The sequence below is a fragment of the Lytechinus variegatus genome, chromosome 18 (genome assembly GCF_018143015.1).
Source record: "Lytechinus variegatus isolate NC3 chromosome 18, Lvar_3.0, whole genome shotgun sequence".
In the NCBI taxonomy this organism is placed as follows: domain Eukaryota; kingdom Metazoa; phylum Echinodermata; class Echinoidea; order Temnopleuroida; family Toxopneustidae; genus Lytechinus; species Lytechinus variegatus.
Genome location: NC_054757.1, coordinates 3,054,513 through 3,075,768, shown reverse-complemented (window position 1 = coordinate 3,075,768; position 21,256 = coordinate 3,054,513). Strand labels below are relative to the sequence as shown.

Here is a 21,256-nt window from a genome sequence, read left to right as displayed (position 1 = left end):
GGACGATGAAAAAAAACTTGCTATCAAATAAAGAGTGAACACTAGTGACAAAAAATACAAGGAATTTTTATATCTTTTCCACTCACTTATAGGTTTTGAGTATATTCGGTGAGTGATCATTAAATAAAAAAAGATTTTCACTCCTGGTCAGCATATTTTCATTCGGCAAAGAATGACCCCCTACCTTATTTGCAGGTGTACCAGGGATATAAAGCCATTAAAAAGACTGTATGCTCTTATATTTCTATCTTTTGGAAATGCCTCCTGTATTGATATTGTATTCAACTTTCGATGTAGGCTCCCCAAATATATCCTCAATCCACTCCATATCAATCACTGGAAGAAGTGTACACCCATTGATGTACATGCGCGGAACATGAACATTAATCCGAAGGAGTTCTGGCAGATGAAAAAAAAAGAAAACCTACACTGTAAAAAATATTGGGTAAAATTTTAACCAGCACGAGGGTAATTACTGTGTGCAACCAATTTGAGTCAGTATTTTATCCAATGCGGGAAGCATATTGTCCAGTAAGGTTAAAAAATAAGCAGAAATTACTTTAGAACTGGCAAAATTTTCATCACACTGGATAATAAAAAATGCCCAATGTTGGTTCGACAAATGATTACCCTCGAGCAATTTTACCCAATATATTTTTAGAGTGCATGACTTCCAAATCTTATTTTATATGTATAATAATTTGGATAGGACTTCATTTCGCACTGCTTCATTGTATTTGATCATTCAAAACCAATGTATTCAATGTTCACCTAAAATAAACCCTACTTGATAACAAACGCGATTGGATATATTTTACGCAAGTACACATCGTTAATTGTAGTTGAGAAAATCATGGTGTTAATCAAAACGGATTATACATTCTTGAGTTTGAATATCCCCAATCTGACTTAATGTAAAAACGTCTTCAAATTACATCACATTTTCTTTAAAAATGCAAAGGTAATGCTTTTTTTCGCATTCATTATTATCTGAGCTGGCATCGGGATCTTGGCGGGAAAGTAATGAATGAAATATAACATTAGCCTTTAAAATCGCTTAAGTTTTAAACGTAGACCTATGTTGCTTAAAGTTTGAACAAAACTTGTGTGTTGAATCATAAAAGTAATTGCTTTCTTAAACCAGTTTTTAAAAGAAACTTGGACATCTGAGGCGAACCAAATCTCCAGAAGATAAGAATGTTATTGATTAATAAGTAGAATAATAAAAGTAATTTCTTTACAAATTTCTAAAATAAACTTGGACATCTGAGGGGGACCAAATCTTCAGAAGATGGGAAAATTATTAATTCATGAATCACCCTCTAATATAGACGCATCGAGAAATTCAACACAGATGGGTGAGTCAATACGGTGTATCGTACACATTTGAATTTGATTTGTATTTCAGGGAATCGAAACTACATTTTCGTGTCATTTAATTGTCCGTCAGTTAGCCAGGGACCGAGTGAGTAATAAACCAATATATTGGCTGGAATGGCTGGATGATGATAAATTATGAAGGAAATGTTTGAATTTCTTTTTGTTTGAATTGTTAATCCTTGTTTGGTTGCGATACGTGAAGTCACCTCCATGTGGTTACAACGGGAGAAATTCGATATTCACGCGTCGTGTGGTAAAAGTGCAAACTATAGTTGTGGGTGGTTAGAAAGTTGTATTATATTCGTTTGGATAGAGTTCGAGCGTTTTTTGGACGGTAATAGAGAAATTGACGGAGTAATATGGGGTTTGTGTTTTGAGATGAGGAAAATGGAGAAGTAACAATTAGTGAGGAGATGATTTAGCTCATATGTGAATGAGAACGCAAGCTTTAGCGACACGGCAAAATACGCATCTTCCGAAGTGGATTTCCGCGGGATTTGAAAAACGAGTTCGCGAGAAAAGATGAAATTGGAAGATACAGTTTAGAGGAGCATTTATCACCGTACCAATTTGTAGTCGTAATGATCAGTGATTTGGGGGGTAATTATGCGGTTGCCGAATAGGTTAGGTCAACTCGGGTGACTGCCCACTTAACCAGTTTCTATCAAAATTCCGTCAGATTTTGTAACTCAATGAGTCATTAGGGGCTATTGCCGCAATAAACGATGACCCATTTGGTCTAATCTTGAGTTTTGCAAATCAATAATTTATTCCCCTCCCCGCCCCGAAATAAGATCGACTCCTAAACTCCATTTCATGCATCACAAATTGTTTTGTTTTTAATAACAATAATAATAACAATTTATTTTGCCAAAAAGTCATTATTTTCTGTGATTTTTTCGATGTATTTTTTTTTAGATTTGAAAGAAATACACATGAATTGAAGAATGCATTGACAAATTAATGGCAAGCTCGAGCCAGAGCTTGTCAATAAGGGTGAAAGGTTTTAATATGACGTGGTTCTTGATGGTCACCATTATCTCTCGTCGAAATTTTTAGGAAAAAAAGATACTGGAAAAAATATCCTTCACAAATTGTAAAATAGACATTTTGAGTACGACCCTGACCCATCTTCTAACAGCAGTTTTAAACATTAAAAAAATACGTGCTCTGGTATGTAAACAACATTACGTCTATTTCAAAACGAATATCAAATGTGCATGTATTTCCTTTTATCATAATGATGTCAGCGGATCAAAGTTCGATTTTAGATTTCTTTTGCAGAAAAAAAAAATCCTTAAAATTTGTTGAATGACTATCCTTGAAAATAATCTTTCTTTGCTGCGTTTTAACCACACTCACTCACCCCGTTGCTAAAACAATGATCAGAGTATCACAACAATTTACACATTTACTCCCCCGCAAGATTAATATCGTGACGTCATAACTATTAAGCTTCTTCTTAGTTCGACAAAATGTAATTGATAGGTTGTCAATATTCTTGCTAACGGCTAACACGTGACCTAAAAGAACTCTGAGGAAATAGCATTACCATCATTAATCTCAGATATCGGCAGATGAGTCTACCAATGATTAGAAAATAATTTCACACTGCTTTAATATAATCAGCCGTCATCGTCGAAAGATTCAGGTTTCTCATTTACCACAGAAATCTACAGTTTATGACATCATTTTTAAAGACATATCATACTAATAAAACTTAGTTCCTCATTATGGTTTACCTGGGAGGAGTAAGGGGGGGGGGGTCTTTCTATCCATACAAAATTTTACCCTATTTCAAAGTAAAGGGGCAACGTGTATCTTTCAGGCAAAATATTGTCAAATGCTGTGTAAATATGTATAATACGTAATTTTTTGCCAACATTATCATGATTATCACTAGAATTCAATTTTATCTACAAAAGGTATCTCAATAAGGTAGTCAAATCTGAATATGTATACCTCAAAAGGGAGCTTCATACAATTTCTATTTGAAAAAAAATATATTAAAGTCAATGTATTACGAAATTAATTTCATTTTAAAAATTAGAAATGAAATCATATTTCGTGTTACCCTAATCATGCTAGTAAGGTATCTATTCACATTTTGAGAAATTGTTTTTTAATTAAGTGTATTATTAGCCAACAAACGTACATTATTCACATGTACTTAGTATGAATAGCCTCTCATTATCATGATAATGTTAACAAAACTGGTATCATTTAGTATTAATAATGTTTTTTTATAATTTGGAAATTCTATATCAAAATTCAAATACAATTAATTACCATTGGTCATGTTGGTAGAATTATACAATTTTAGAAGAGGTAATTAAATAAACCTTTCTCTTATTAAATCTAAGAAGTTAGAATTGTGTGTATATTTATAGATACTTTTGTTCGTGTATTCGGTCGACGTACGGCATAGTCAAATATCGTGTAAAATCTTAGGCATTAACTACCGGGCTGCCACTCCAACAACTTTTATCTGATTTTTTTCTTTAAACAAGTCGTTTAAACTTTAAACGAGGTGTTTAAAAAGTTAATAAATTATTTATTAGAGTGACAAACTTAAACAACGTGCTTAAAACTTTAAACTTTTTTCCGATTTCACATGACTTACACAATCATATACATTTCGCCGTTTAAATTAATTCTTCCTTTTTTCTTCTAAAAAATGATAAAGTCATCTTTCTACGAATAGAATCATCTGCTAGAAAGGAAATGAGGCAAAGCGATTTAATCCTAGCAACGCTTGAAATTTTTTTATTTCTTCTTTTTCCCAAGCTACAAAAGGAACAAAGTATTGTCGAAAAACGAGAAAAGGGATGAGTAGTTATGACTTCTGTCTAGTGACTTGTAAACATAAGCATCCGGTGATGGATTGATATTAAATTGGGTGTTACAATTCTTGATTTGTTTGGAACTATAACTAGTGGAAGCTAGGAGTAACCTCCGAAGCATGCTAAATGACAAAAATATCAACCATGTTGAACTCTGATCTTCTGAGTTGTAAAATCAATTTATCTGAAATTATGATTACTGAAATAATGATTACGATTCTTCTGAAGAAGAGAATTATTGAAAGAGAATTAAAGTGCTTTTGCTTTTCTTTTAACGAAGCCTATAAATCCATGACCCCAAAACCGATGAATTTTTACTACCCAACTTCATGGAGTGTAAAGAAGGCGAAGAAACTTTAACTTGTTTCGAAGAAAATATTTATCTAAAATCTATTTTATTGATTTAATTCATCCCTGGGAGAGACACGTCCAAAACTCATTTTTCTTCAGAATGCTGATCCTAATTCATCATGGATCGTTGTGGCCCAGTGGATTAGTCTTCGGACTTTGAAACAGAGGGTCGTGGGTTCGAATCCCAGCCATGGCGTAATTTCCTTCGACAAATTTATCCACATTGTGCTGCACTCGACCCAGGTGAGGTGAATGGGTACCCGGTTGGATTTATCCCTTGAATGCTTTAGCGCCTATATGGCCGCTCAGCTACAACCGGGGTAATGATAATACACCAAGTATATTTCAGCGCCTTGAGCACATAATCAATGTGGATTTGGCGCTTTAGAAATACTCTATATTATTATTATTATCATTAGATTGTACATCATATTCTAAAAATAAGTTTTGAAAGATTCATGTATACTTACTCTAACTCTAGGTTCTGTTAAACTGGTCCAGGCAGCGATCTCTTCTCTCGTTGACATGTCAGGATATCGATTTCGAGCAAAATTTGCTTCTAGTTCTTGAAGTTGTTGACTTGTAAAATGTGTTCTTTGTCTTCGTTGGCGGCGCTTCTTACCGTTGTCCTGATCGCCACCGTCATCGACATCGGGATCGTTGCACGACTTTTCACAGCTACCATCTGAAAAAAACGAAGGAAATACATTTCATTACTGCATTTTTTTTCCTTCAAAACTTGGTCCAAGCGAAAATGAAACAGACAAACCAGACTCGAATAATTCTATCGTGAAAAAACAGGATTTTCTTCTACTAATCAATTTCTCCATTCTTATCATTTGACATTAACTAAATGCTCTAACATTAATGGATAGACTACCGGATAGTCTTTTGTTATTTTACATTGATTTGAAATATTATGTGTAGTTTGCCTTTGGTCTATGTATGGATGTTATCATGGTTGATCTCTGACGTCACAGAATATTTAGTATTGAATGAAAACAAAACAAATCAGATGCTCCTTCATACCTTTCATGTCTCATGATATGATAATGAAATTTGAATCAAAATCGTGCTTGTGAATATTCATGTATTTTGTGTCCTTTAGTTTTACATCCAGACATTGCTTGTTTGTGTGTATGGTTTTTTTTTAACAGAAGCTCTATATTAGAAGTTTATACACAAAAGTGTTGTTGGATAGCATGATGTATATATCCATTACACGCTGCTCATATAGGCGGGTACACCAGACGAATATCAATTTCAGCCAACTTCTCGTGTATCAGCCCAACCAAAATGACAAAGCAATTCATTAATTAAAACAGATCGCAGAAGGTCAACAGTCAATGTTCCGATTCGGCACCACATTTAGGGAGGGAAGGGTGTCCCCTTCAAAATTTGGTCAAGTACACACACACCCACATCCTCACCCACACACACACCCACACCCTTACACATGCTATTGTAATGTAACGCATAGTATACTCTCACGAACCTATTAAGACTGGTATCAATTGAGCTTTATTTTTAAGCCTACGATCTTGTTCGAATTAAAAAAATTCTCAACGAAAATGCATCTCTCTCAATAATTTAATCTTGACTGCGCCCCTATGGGGTCTTCCCATGAGGCCGAGGGTCCATTGGGCCGATTTTTCTTACAGGTACACTGTAAAAACTGCGGTGTTAAAACTGACACCAATTGGTGTTAATAGAGGACCACACCCTGAGGTGTTAAAATAACACCCTAGAGATTGAACAGAACACCAAAGAGTGTAAATGTAACAACCATAGGTGTTGCAATAAAACCTATAGGTGTAAAACTAACACCACCAATCTAACACCGGTGTAAAATAACTGAAGTGGTCTCTATGTACACCGGCTAACACCACAGTTTTTGCTGTGTAGAACCGCAACGTATAGTCAAATGGTCAAGGGTATATTTAGTATACACTAAAGTATATAGGCTAAGCCGAAAGATTTCAACTGACGTGGCAAACATCTGGGGGAAATACAAATATGAGAAATTCGGCCACGTGGACCCTTCCCGTCCATACTTCATTGGACAATTATCATATTATTCATGACCTTCTTAAAGCAAAGAAAATGCACTTTCCGAAGGTAAACCATTCAGATAATTTCCGCGGTATCATGTATTCTTATATCCTTATATTAATTAAAACCCGTCTCTTGTTTCAAAAATATGACAATAGGGATTAGGGCATACCTATGGTTTCAATTGTTTTCGTGTGTCATTTTACTGTTCGAAGCCTATTGTTACTAATCCATACTTTTTCTTTGTAAATTAAATTAAATAAATTTTTAATTATAGTTTCCTGTTTTTTAATTTGATGAATAAGAAAAGGCCTTATATTTCTTTCTCTTTTTTAAAATACATCGGTACACTGTTAAAAAAACCCTGATTTTACAGAAAAATAAAAGAAGATTTTGCAGAAAGCAATACCAGAATGATTCTTTAAATTCATGAAACAGGAATTTTTCTGCAATTTAACAGAACAGGTCTGTTAGAAAAAGGGGAAAAGAGTGTTTTATTTAAGGAAATTTGTAAGATTACACACATCAAATACCAATTTCCTGTAAGATTACGCAATCTGGTAAGATTACAGGTGTTCTCGAGACTCTGCTGCAGGAACTTCTTTTAGTTTAAGGATAAATTTTCTAACAGTGTAGCACGGTTCGATTTATCATGAGGACAGAAATGCCGCAGTGTTGACGAGTAGGCTGCATCGAAAGTTTACATACAAAAATTAAAGTGTCCTTAAATTGAAATTGGTAAGAATACAACATATGAAAAAGTTTTATCATTATTTAAACCAGAAAATGTGTGTGCCTGGAAATAAAAACCATGTGTCCTATTAACTGCTCTCTTTTATTTAAAAAATAATAACTGAGTATATCCCACTATCTGAATGTCACAAGTAAAGCGAGTACCAACCTAAGTAAGTCACACGTAAGCATACTTGTAGGAATGTCATTGTCAAGGTTCCGATTAGAATGAGCTAATATTAGACTAGATCCGTGTTAGTTTACTGGATAACTGATTGCATAGGATTGGAAAAGGTGCGAAATAAGTCCGGAAAATAAGTAGGAGTAAAAAAAAAGGAACAATGAATTCTTATGTTTCGAACACAAAGGAAATATTCCATGAGCTCATCAAAGTCACCGAATCTGTTGCTTTAGGTAATACCTGTAACACTCAACAAAAATTCTTGTGGAAGTCATTAAGCAGGTCGACCCCATTGCTACCCGGCTTAGGGCCGGTGCAGGGTGGCCGGCTGTCTTTCCTACCAGCTTCTTGGAGAGACTGCATTGGAATAGCAGTCACTCAATGATCTTAGGAGGATAGTTTGGCAATGTGAACAGCGTTCAGTCAAGGGCGTCAAGGTCAGGAATTTCCTTCAATGGTTGATAGAAGAAAAGCGGGAAGAGAGCAGGAAAATTAGCAGGCAATGTCAACAAATTTAACCAGGCCTGTGGCACGATATGTTTGTAGGGATCGGGGAAGGAAAATAGATTTGCAAAGGCTATGAAAACTAGCTTCGACATGGTTTTTATTGACAATTATAGGTCACTAGAGTAAAGATGATTCGCGAGACTTCACGACATTGAACGCAAAAGATGTCAAAGGAGAAGGTAGAGCGCCCTCTTAAAGATCTAACAGTCCTGAGCCTGACAGACGATGATGCTTAGCGACCTGTAAATTAAACCTAACTCAGATCAACATGTACCCATGTATTAAAATAAAATGTTTTTCCTCATTTGTACTTGTCACACTTTAGTGTTATATTTATTTTTACATCCTGCATCCTCTGAAATAAAATCCATGAAATTAATTCCTTTTCCATCACAGCTTGTATTTAGCCAGCATTTCAATGTGTTAAATTCTCTTGTAAAACCATTGTCTTAGGTTTGGCAAATAACACGAAATTTGTTGGTCATATTTTCAGTTTGTTACATTTGACGAATGAGTGTGTCCCAAACCCGTTATGGTGTTGACAATATGAAATAAAAAAAAAATCTTGTTCTCGGGGATGGATTTTTGCAACTGCATATGAAATCATATGACGTGATCTCGGCTAAAATAAAATGTTTTATTGCTTTTCTTTCTTGATATAAAATCATTTATGAAGCTTTAAAATGCTTCAATAATACAATTAATGCAATTTCTTTATATCCCCTTTTAGAAAAGAATAAAAATATTAAGATATACATAAAAGAAATGTTAATAATCACTTCATCTATTATAATAAAAGGTTAAAATTGGGAATCTTGTCACGTTAGAAAAAAGAAGAACGGAGCATATTGACAATTGCAGCTGCTTTCGATAAAATGTTGCGACTTCCGTTGGGTGGTTATTTTAGTTGCAACGAACTCGTTAGTTTCTTGTCCTATATTCAGGCTAGGAAATAAGAGATAGAGACGCAAGATCATTTTACAGAAATCAGTAGAACAAAATATCAGACGATCTTGGAGTGGTTTGTTTCCATTTTAGGCAATTTTATCATTAAACAAAAGTGCTTGTTTATAAAGCGCCTATAGCACTAAGTAAAACTTAAATGATCGTCTTTACAATCGCTCTACAATAATGAAAGATGAATGCAATGTATACAATTTAATTACAATGTTAATAAAACGTTCTTATGTCTTTTTAATGCTAATAAACAATAATTCTTCATCATATTTCTACAAACATTTTAGGTAGACGTGCAATAAGATTTGTGGTTTTTTTTTAGAAAGTTGTCGAATTTTGTACGTAATGTTTCTCATTATCATAAAAATACCAAATTATTGGGCTAGTCATCACGCTCATAGACATCTAAGACGTTTTCAAGAAACAATTATATTAATCAAATAATCATATTTTTGTTTATACTTCAAGTCAAGATATATCATTAGCATGGTGAGTAAGAATAATAAGTTATTAATATTTATATCATGTATATGAAGAGATAGGAAATGACCTTCAAAAACCAAATTAACACACAAACATTTTAACAAATGAAAGCTGGAAAGCCCTGCTGCACGAACCCAATGCAATTCACCATGATCATGTATTTTCAAACTTTCAAATGATAATTGAAAGTATGGGTCTAGTCTAGATCCTGTAGATAACCTTTGTTCGGACAAAATCATACATGTTATAATATTAATTACTGCCCAGCCTCTTAAGATTCTCGATAGTTCATAACCGGGTCAAGTACACGATGCTTGATTTAACAATCAACAAGAGGGGAAAAAATGAATTGACACGAATCGGGCAAAGAAATAGGCCAATATGATCAACATCCGTTTGAGACACACATAATATCGATTGAATATCAGTTCGAGCTTCCTTACTATACCCCGGAGCTATTATGATGAGAAAAGATAGTCAGATATATTAGGGGGGTGGGAAGTAGATTATGCAGGCATAACATCTTAATGCGTATTTGAAAATTGATTTCTATGAAATTACGTCATCTACAATACGGACTTTATCTCTAAAAATGCCGACGATAACGATGACGACGACGATTATGATGAGGTTGACACATAATGTTCTTTTGAGACATGAATATGAATTCCACTTAACACAAGGAACACATTAAAACAAAACGAAGGTTATTTATTCCTTCATTATATTAACTGTTTGTGTATATAAACATATATAAAAATCATATATATAAGCCTAAAATAAAGATTGAAACAAAATCACAATAAATAATGAATGTAGTATTTGGATAGTTGTGTTGAGTACATTTTTGTGTGCGCGCGTGGATGTGTGTGTCTGGGAGGAGGGGAGTGGTACGCATTTTTTTTTTACCCCTGCCACTCCGCCCTCAAGATATAGTTGTTTCGTATCATTATTCTCAGGAAATGGCTTCGATGCTATATAAGAAAGGGTATATATCTAGGTGAGTAATGGGTGGTCAGGAAACCAATTTGGTATTTTATCTGTCTCCCAGCGTCACGGGAAAGTACTCTTGACCATCTTCTAATTGTGTCCCGGACCAAACACTGACCCACTGACCCCGTTAATTGTCTGGAAACAGGCTATTTCACTTTTAAGAACATTACAATGATAGAGGAAAACGTTTGAAGAAGTTCATATTTCAAAGCGGATACATCGTCTGTGAAAATATGGAATTGATACTTCGAAGTGTCTGCACCCTCTAGAAAATACATATCTGGGCTAATTGTATGTTTTGTGCTTTAGACAGTGCAGTCTTTTTATAGGTTTACATTTAGTATATTATATACACCATGATGCTTTTCTAAAAGAATAGCCTTACATAGCCATTAATGGTCATAACCCGTTTTTAACAACTATTATTTTTCACTTAAAATCAATTTCAATTTAGCATTCCTACACGTGAGAGGTACTGGAAGAGAAACATGTTTTATGACTTTGGTATCATTTTTACCTTCCATGAAATAACGAATTTTCTATATATTTATTCTTCACATTAATGACACAAGTTTACAACGTTGAAATGCTGGATAGGCGTGTTCAAGAAAAGTATGTTAACGTAATTATGTAATAATAATAAATTCCAGAACAAGCTGAAAAGAAGAATGGATAACCCTTTCTCTTTTTTTCTTATGGTCGTTTACCCTTCTTTAAGATCCTGTAACTTATTTTACAGTTACTTTTATAGCTTCTTAGGTCACCTGGGAAACATAATAAGACCACATCTGTCATTTTTATGACACAATGTTTAGATTTAAGTAAAAGACCATTTAAGGAAATTATTAACCTGTTTCAAGAATTTGCATTGGTGAAAACTAAAAACGACCACCAACATGACAAATGGAGTATCAATGTTATTACAAGCAGCATATAAAATGCTGCATATACTGTAGAGCGCCTAGAGACTTCTGACAAAGTAAGTATTAAGCGCTATATAAGCAAGTATAATTATTAGAAAAGCTCAGTGTATATGAGTTGCTATGGGCGTGTTTTCAAGCCATTGTAATCATGGTAATAGATATCTGTTTCCAAACGTATAAGCTTATTGTTAATTCCCTGTCTCTACAATTGCTCCTTTTTATAAGTTTTTGTGACTCAACCAGAGTAGCGTCAGTCACTAATAGATATAATGTACGCTTAGTAGTTATACATCAATTCCATCTCCAATCACATGGAAATGTTTTAGAGAAGGCCTGACTGCTAAGAAAGCACGAGCAAGCAACCAGGGAACTTGGTAATGAGGATAAATGCCTTCCCAAAGGGCACTAGCGTACCACATGGGAATCGAACCCGGGTCACCGGAATCCGAAAACCCTGGTCTACCGACTGAGCTATCGCGCCTCCATATTTAATAATCTTAAAATCATTAGGCATATATGACTTTAAGAAATGGCATCACACGATATAAAAAAAAAATAAAATCATATAGACGTGGTATACAGTCCTGCTTTCCAAGATTCGTATAACTATGGCCTTTATTTTTGTTATGGGGAGCCTTTCCACATACTGCACAAAGACTTACATGTGTCCAGTTCAAATATACATATAATAATGATAAATTTAAAAATCTGATGATTATCCGATAGAGAATAATTCATTTCTACGTTATACAAAACAGTTATGTTATGGGGCTAAGGGAGTAGACATGAGGTCACGATTGACCATGGTGACAGTAATGACACAAAATCAAAGGGGAAGCGCGGGAAAAAATATTAGGACAGTAGGAGGAAGACTCGTTCCTTTGAATTATGGGAAGGGGCTATCAAAACCCTTCCCCAAGATCCCATCCTAATTAAGACATGGATTAACCCGTGCCTAGTCTAATTATTGTGATTCTAAAACTAATTGATTGTGTGTTTCTCATATTCACTGGATGAAAGTAAAGGGAGGCATGCATCATTATCTGCAATCTATGGCCGACGTAATAAATGAATATATAAAAGTGATACTTTCATACAACGAGAAATAAAGCAATCGCTAACACGATTTGTTTAGCAACAGTAATCTTAAATAATTTCTTACTTCTTAGAGTAGAATTCAAATTTTATAAACTAACCGTAATAAGGCCTAGTAAGATACTGACTCTCAATCAACAACTAGCATATACAAGTCATGTTTGTCACTTTTATTTGATAGTTGATTTGATTATTTCAAACATGCTTTTCAGATCTGTCCAATTTCTTTTTTGTTTGGAGGGGGGGGTGGTTGTAGAATTTCAACTTTAATGATAACGATAATGTTCTTGTCATGCAAATATACTGTCCATGGATTTTTTTAATGACCCATTGAGCTAACAATGAATCTTTGTGTTACTAAGCTGATATGTTGAAGGAGATGGTCAAATTACCCTTCTAACCCAAAGTGCAATAATAATTATCGTAATTTCGGGGATGACTCTGCGATTCTGTTGCTGGAATTACTAATTTGCCCACGCGCCGTCTTTCAGCCACCACAGTTGTCATGGTTTGTAATGAATACCAGACCTAGCTCTCTGATCTAATCTGCTTAGAAAACAGTTTTCTGAGATATATCTCGTTTTTAAGTGACATCTACGAATCAGCCAACCGACCAGTGTGGTCAAACTTGGAGATAAAGATGAAAAGGGAAAAATGGGGGGGGGGGTGGAACAAAAAAGAGACATTGGATAGCATAATACAAGAGGGAATGTGTTCCGTGAAAGGAATACAGTGGCCTATAAGAAGGGTCTTGTTTAAAAAAAAGAACAATGAAAGTTACACAACACTTATATTTATATCATAATAGTAAAAAAAAAAAAAAGTATAAACAAATAAGTAAATGTAGCATGAGAGAGAGTGGATTGGTTTCTAGTTCATTACATCAACACTATATAAATTTTAGACATTCACATCACATCCTGTACAAGCACATCATAATTATAGGCTAATGGAACCATTGATTAAAATGTGTGTTTGCGTGTGTGCGTGCATGTTTGTGCGTTTGAGCATAAAATGTGTGAGTGTGCGAACGTGGGTGAGAGGGGGAGGGTATGGACAGAAAAAGAAGTGGGAATGTGTTTGTGAGTGATGAGTGAGTGCGTTTGTTGTGATACAGAGTGCGCGTGAGGGTGTGTATACGATGTGAAATAAGACGTCAATCAATAACCGCTCATACTCATCTGCTTTATTCACCGGGCGCCGTTTCAGATGGGCTGAATTATTTCATTTCTCCTATTTCTGTAATTGAATTTGCCACTACATCGCTCTGCAATTTTCGTTTCTATCTCAAAACGAATTAGAAACTTATGGGTAGTCTTGAAAATCTTGATTCCTTTTCTCATTCTATTTAATCTTTCTCTCCATTCAATTCTCTTAAACGAATTTTCTCATTAACTGAAGCATCATACAAAATTAACGATGCATGTCGTACTGTTATGTTACATGTGATAACTATATAGGCCTATCTTTTAAACTTTAAAACCTTACCGTTTAACTATTAAATAATTTATAGATTGATCAAATTAATAAATATGTAATATTGTGATGCGATTATGCTGCCTTACTATATAACGCTTATAGACTTTTGATAAAGTAAGTGCTAATCGCTGTATATAGCAATAATCATTAATTACATTTATTAATTGATAATCAGAATACTCATTAGCATTCGCATTTATCATAATGACAATGAATCATCCTCCTCCTCATCATCAGCATTACTATACAAGATGGTGATGATTATTGTTACTGTATTGCTTTTACTATTTATATTACTATTATGACCATTATCATTAACATCTTATTCATCTCCATTTACCTTATTACCATCACTAACTGACTAATCAGAAGAAAGTCGAGATTTGACGGTGGGCAGACAGACCCAAGACATTCAGATGTCATGGTGGGTTTGATTTTAGATTAGTTAACGGCGAGTCATTCTGGATATGAAATATGGCAATAACCATTTTCCTTTCTTTTCTTTCTCCTGAGTGAGGGGGTAAATTGCAAGGCAGCTATCATGTTTCCTCTCGCCTCCGGCCGCAGAGCAAGCCGGGGTGTTTAGTCACCCCCTGGTTGCCGGAAGGTGAAGGCGGGCGCCCGACACTCCCCTTTCGATGTACCGCCTTCCTCTGGCGCCGAGGGGTGGGGTGGGAGACTGACAAGACAGGTAGGATGGTAAATACCTTCGACATAGAGCTTAGAATTGAAATGGGTGAATGGTTATGATAGGAGCAAACAGCCTCTCGCTCGAATACCACTCGTCTCAGTGAATTATTCATTATATTCTGTCCTTAGGTGAGGTGTTTATGTACACTTGCCACTCTCCACCCAGGTGTAGTAGATGGGTACCCGGTAGGAAGGCATTCCCTCAACGCTCGAGCGCCCGATAAGAGTAGCCGTGCTTAAGCCGGGGTAATAGTAGTACGCAGCGCTTAGAAACATTGAATTAAGCGCTATAATAAATGTTGCATATTATTACTATCATTATCATCATCATCATTGCTATTTATTATTATTATTATCATAATCATTATTATTACTATCATTTTATTTACCCATTTTTGGCCAGGGAAGACTTTTCTGTAAATTTAAATTTATTTACAACTATATATGTACAACTTACAAGAGAGAATGTTTGATCGCGTCCCACTTAGAAGTACTTAAATATGTAACTTCTAAATCTTTTCTGTTTAATGTCAGAGTTCTAGGGTAAACGAGGTAAAAAAAAGAGAAGAAAGAGAGAGTGAAAAGGAGATGGGAAAGAGGGAGAGAGAGAGAGAGAGAAAGGAAGAACTATACCATTGTATGGTAAGATCATTAAAAGGAACCATTACAAAGGAGTAAATTATGTGAATTAGCTCCGTTCTTGTACCGCACATGTTAAAATCATTTTTTGACATTGTCAAGACATTTCTCCTTTACCATAATCTATGGCCTGCGGGGAGATTAAGAAAAATACAAAATATGGGTGGTATGGGGAATTTTTGAGGGCAAAACGGGTGGGTTCGGGGAGGCTAGGTATCGCTTAATTTTTTTTTCCATCATCAACACTGACATGACTGAAACGCATTTTTAATCTATATTAAAGGAAAATGTTTGATGGCGCAAAATAACAAAACTGTAGCAAGATCAAACCTACATAGTTTTAACAAATTAGTTTGGTATAATGGTATAAAATAGTATGCAACCAGTTCTACTTTATTCTGCCCCCCCCCCCCCGGAAGTATACACGCAATGTCGACAGAGATCACATCCGCAAATATTTGTACTCACAAAACACTTGATAATGTCTGCTTTTCTTCACGGAGAACAAATTGTCACAGAATTCAAGTATTATGGGTCATAAACGATGTAACTTGAAGAAAATATGTCCACTTTCAATTTTAAAAGTCTGGAGAGTATGATTGTCAACATCATAAAAAAATTTGACCAGAGGGAAGAAACTACTTGAAAAATTAATGGCGATGATAAACAACAACATGCACAAATATTGTTTTCTCCTTTAACATGTTTACGTGAAATATGAATTGGAATAAGGTAGAATCATTTCGGTAGAGTCGCATGGTAATATTCGTTCTCACATTAAGAAGGAACTTTTGCCCAAAACTGTTTTTTGTCAACAGTTAGATATTAAAAGGAATGCATAGAACCTACAAAAAAAGAATCAACACAACGAATACTGCAAAACTGTAAATACCAATCTTGTAAATTTAATTGGCTGCCAGAGTAATAGTTTCTCATAGAACTAGAGTGTATAGAACCATAGTAATAATAACCAAAATAAAATATCATACACATTGACAGAGCATATTTCATATAACAAACACCCCTTCATGGATTATGATTTGGGACGTTAATATTATGTTGGTACATTACCATCACAACAAAACGCCAACTGCAATTAAGAACACCAAGCATGTTTCAAGGCAAGAAGGGGGTGTTTTTTAACTCTTTTAAATACAATATCACCTCTGTAAATAGGTACACATGCCTGCATAATTAAAAGATGGAAACAACTCAAGTACGAACAATATAGGGAGAGAGAAAAAAATATTCATAGCAACCACTCCCCCCCCGCCGCCCACAAAAAAAATGAGGCGGAAGAAGTTAGTATTAATAAATCAAATTCATATGAAAATATTAATGATATGAGAATATACACTGTCAATGAGTGTGGGAGATAAGGGGAGAGAAAGAGAACGATTAAGAATGAAGAGAGTCAGAAAAAAAGAGAAGGAGAGGGAGAGAGAGAGAACTAATCATCACGATATGACGGCCAACCACTAATTAACAATTTCCGTGATTCGGAGATTGGGCGTTTATGCTCCGATATTAGTTCAACATTGGCACACGAATATAAGATGAGCGGCTACGCGCTTTAATTGGGTAGTAACTCCATTTCTCAAAATGGAGGACATATATTAGCGTATCACCAGTTCCTATAAGCTCGCAGATTATGACTTGTTACCATTATCATATTTATACGACACTCTCATAATATACCCAGCCGCGGATCCGGGATTTTTCCAAAGGGAAAGCATTTTGTTCCAAAAGTTTAATGAAAAACGGGGGGCAATCATTCATAAAGGAATTGCGTTTGGTCTGTAGAAAAAAATTAAAAGGGCATTAATCGTAAATGAAGGGCGTTTGTTCTTAAGAAAAAAATATGACAAGCAAAAACAAAACACAAAAAGGAGAGGGTCGGGTCATCACTCCTTGTGAAGGTATTTTGATATCTTCTTTTTTAAGGGCTTTGCAGGCACCCCCCCCCCTCTTCTTGGATCCGCGCTTGGTTTTAACAACACAGGCCTGTATTATGTAAGGCATGATTGGTGAATCAAATCTGAATTTTAATTCAGTACATTCAAGATATAGAACATAATCATAATAACACATCAGTAGTATTACCTTTTTAGAAATCATTTATCAAAGAAAACTTAATCCAATTTATACTTCATACATTCGGGAAAAAAAAAACAGTGCCCCCTTAATTTGGTAACTTTATATGATCTCATATTTTCAAGAACACTTTCTCCATGCCATTTTCCTACTTTTTAAATATTAAATTGGTTTGTATGGATGGTGATATTTATCAAATTTCTAGTATTAATACTTCGAAACTTATTAAATGTAAAATCGAGTACAGTTATTTAATATAGTATTGGAAATACTTTTTTGTGATTTTCGAGGAAGACTTTTTATAAGACAATCATCTTAGATGGGAAAAAGAAGATTTTGAAAGGAAATGATTGGAATTGATAACATTTCCTCTCATTCTCTTCGTGGATATGACACAGTCTAAAACCGACATTGACCTTTTCACCCGTATTTCAAATTGCCCAGCCTAACAAAATTTAGTTTTGCGTTAATTCCGAAATACAAAATAGCGAGGAATAAAGAAAAAACAAATACATGAGCAAATACCTATAGGCTAATACATACACGATAGCTCATTTAATTTGAAATCTATAATGTGACAATCACTATTCTTGACTCATCAATTTATTTTCAAAATATAATGATTACGTATAAACTTATCAGGTCTCAAAAACTAAATAAATTACATTAAATTATAATATCTACATTGTTATTTGATATCTATTTTACCGGATATGCATGTAATTACTGAAAGTCATAAAAAACGAGGAGCTGCTATTTTGCTTTATTTTCAATATTGTGATATAATGATCATCAAGATGTCTCGTGTTTTTTTTATTATCGTAATGGAAGGTCAAATGCCATTCATGGAAATGTTCAAGATGAATAGGTCATATGGGATAATGACATATGGTAGGCATATATCATTCATATAAATGATTATCGTGTATTGATTTGTTACTTGTACTGTTTTAACAGTCACTTACATGTTATGATAGTGCATGTCAAAACAGGTTAAAATAGTTTTATAATGATTTCATTAAAGTGTTAGGCTAAATGTTTCGGTCAGATTTTATGTTCTCATCAAAGCCCCAATATCGCTCTTAAATTTTCGGAGGAGGATTTTCCCCTGTCTCGTCCAAAATTGCTCCAAAATGATATTAAAAAAATGGAATCTGTCAGTAGCCCACGAGGTTCGAAACATCAAAAAGCTGATCAAATCTGTCCCCTACCTTTCATTAAAAATGACAAAACAACACAGAAAAGTGATTCCTAACCTTCACAAGTCAAACGTCAACGGCAAAAACACACTAAACGCAACTTGAAACTGGCTCAAATTAACATATAATACTCCTCAAATTATACACATATATTTCTTTTCCAAGTTCATATATTGATATGGGACGGCGCAGAGCATTCTTTGCCAAGCCTGTGAAACAAAAACTGCATGGAAAAAAAGAACGACCGTGACCTGTAAAAGTGCATGAATTGAGCAAAAAAGACAAATTAAGGAATGATGTTGGTTGTTTTGCGTGCCTTGGTCACTGATTTTTATTCAAAATGATTGCCAAATTAAGAAGAATGTTTGAAACCTTATACTTGTATTGTTCTCACTTAGATGTGTGAGGCGATGATTGAAATTCATGTGCGATTGTACTGGTACAGAGCTAGCCTGTTAAGCCATTCCCTGCTTCGAACAAGATTTTCAAAATATATTATACAAAAACAGACACACACACATCAAACATAATAAAATAAGTTAATTTCTTTTAAAGTAACTGTGCTAAATATCATTAATATCAATTTTACTAAAAAGAAACATTCATTTAAAATATATATGAATTCATTCCACCTAAATTAAATACAAAACGAGAAAAGCCAATGAAAAACATATATATCTAACGTCTATATACACTCTTTACAATATACAATATTGGTTAAAAAGGGAACATACATGTTTACAAGCGTTTACTGGGTACCCCATATTGGGCTGAATGCATGTTTTAGGGGTGAATTTCAACTCAACATTGCGAAAAATTCACTAAAAATATTTGGTAACTTTTTACCCAACCAACATGCTCCCATTTTGCTCAATATTGCGTAAACTTCTTTTTTCAGAGTGTATACAGAGCTATGAACACACCCTTTCATCTTTTTGGCATACATGGCATTAAGAGAAGAAAAGATCAAAGGACAGAGCAAATAATAAATTATTTACCGAAAAGAGGTGAGCTGTGAAAAAGTTACCCTGGGTCAACCAATGAAAGGTGCCAAAACCACATAATAGATTTGTGATAATAAAAATTTAACAAACATTAAAAAAGGGTCATTTAAACTGACAGCTAACCATAACATATTGCTCTCATCTCGAAACCGCTACTATCTTGCATGGAAACAGTTCGAATCCCAAACCTTCCTCTATTGGCGGAAGGATTAAAACCACTTGGTTTTTAAAGGTAGTAGACTGAGAATTGAGTCAGCTCCAAAGATTTGAAATTGGATACGCCAGGCACATCCCCTTACCCGGTCTGTCGGCTGTACAGTGCTTTCAGTCGGCGGGGGTACTATATAGGCTACCTGGGAGCTGACTAGGCCGTCAGTTGCGGGGGCAGAGAGGTTGGAAAGTCGTGCACGTCCCATGATACTCAATTTCTCGCCCTTTCAGTTCGTCTATCATTAACAAATCTTTTTCAAACGTGAATGATTTCCAGTTCAAATAATGATTTTATGCATTGAAAATAACAATCCCTTGATTATTATGGCTCGTGCATATTGGAAGATCTATTCAAAGTCTACACGAGGTTATATTATAAAACAACGTAAAATGTTTTCAAATGAACATTCACATGTTGGTACAACTAAAATGAACAGATGTATAGTATATGCACCTATGTTTTTATTAAAATGTATCCTATATAGGCATTTATGAAGGAAACAAAACTACAACTATCTAAAATATTGTGTTATTACTGTTGTTGCTCTTCTTCTTCGTCTTATTTGCTGTTCATAAGCACATAATTTTAAACATGACGATGAAACATTTTAACATTTCATCTGGAATAAAAGATATCATCATCATGTTATTGTTGCTATCATTATTATCATAATAATAATATTAATATTATTATCATAATTATCTTCAATACCAAATCATCGTCATCGCTTTTAATTAGGTAATATTATAAGGTTCCATTATCAAACTATGAAACATTACCAATGCAATTCAACAATAAACAAATTTTACAGGACATCCCCTCCCTTTATTGATAGTTCAAATTATTATTGCGAATGCCTCGTCATAATGTGTCACTGAAAATAGGGACAGAAAAGACGGTTGAGTTTTTGGTACTTTTACCCACAAACGAGTGAGATCAAACAATTAGAGTTCTTTGACGGAAAGTTCAAGGAAGATTTCCGACCCTAACTAGTGAAGAGTTTATCCACCATCTCCGGTGGTTTAGTGCAGAAGCTAGCTAGCTGGACTTGTATCACCGTGATCATAGTATGGCACCCTCATTATACATGTTATATACGTTGATTCAGATGAAGTTTTAGAGTTCGAGTTACATTCAGATTCAATTTTAGATTTAGACTTAGACTTAGATTTAGTTTTAGATTTGGATTTAAATTTAGATTTATATATTTAGATTTAATATAGATTTAGATTTATAGATATAGTTAGATTCAGATTTTAGATTTAGATTCAGATTTTAGATTTTAGATTTAGATTTAGATTCAGATTTTTGATTTGGTTTTAGATTTTAGATTTTGGACTGAGATTTAGATTAAGATTTAGATCTTAGATTGATATTTAAATTTAGATTTAGGTTTAGATTTAGATTTTAGATATTAGATTTAGATTTAGATTTTATATATAG

General features: G+C 34.3%; 1 protein-coding gene across 1 annotated transcript in view; it reads right to left on the bottom strand.

Moving 5' to 3' along the window:
- The window catches only part of LOC121405583 (pituitary homeobox x-like), a 53,092-nt gene that overhangs the window by 19,892 nt on the left and 11,944 nt on the right, over positions 1-21,256 (bottom strand). The window contains exon 2 of the mRNA XM_041596510.1: positions 5,045-5,259. Coding sequence (XP_041452444.1) covers positions 5,045-5,259 — 215 coding nt within the window. The remainder of the gene's footprint in view (positions 1-5,044; positions 5,260-21,256) is intronic.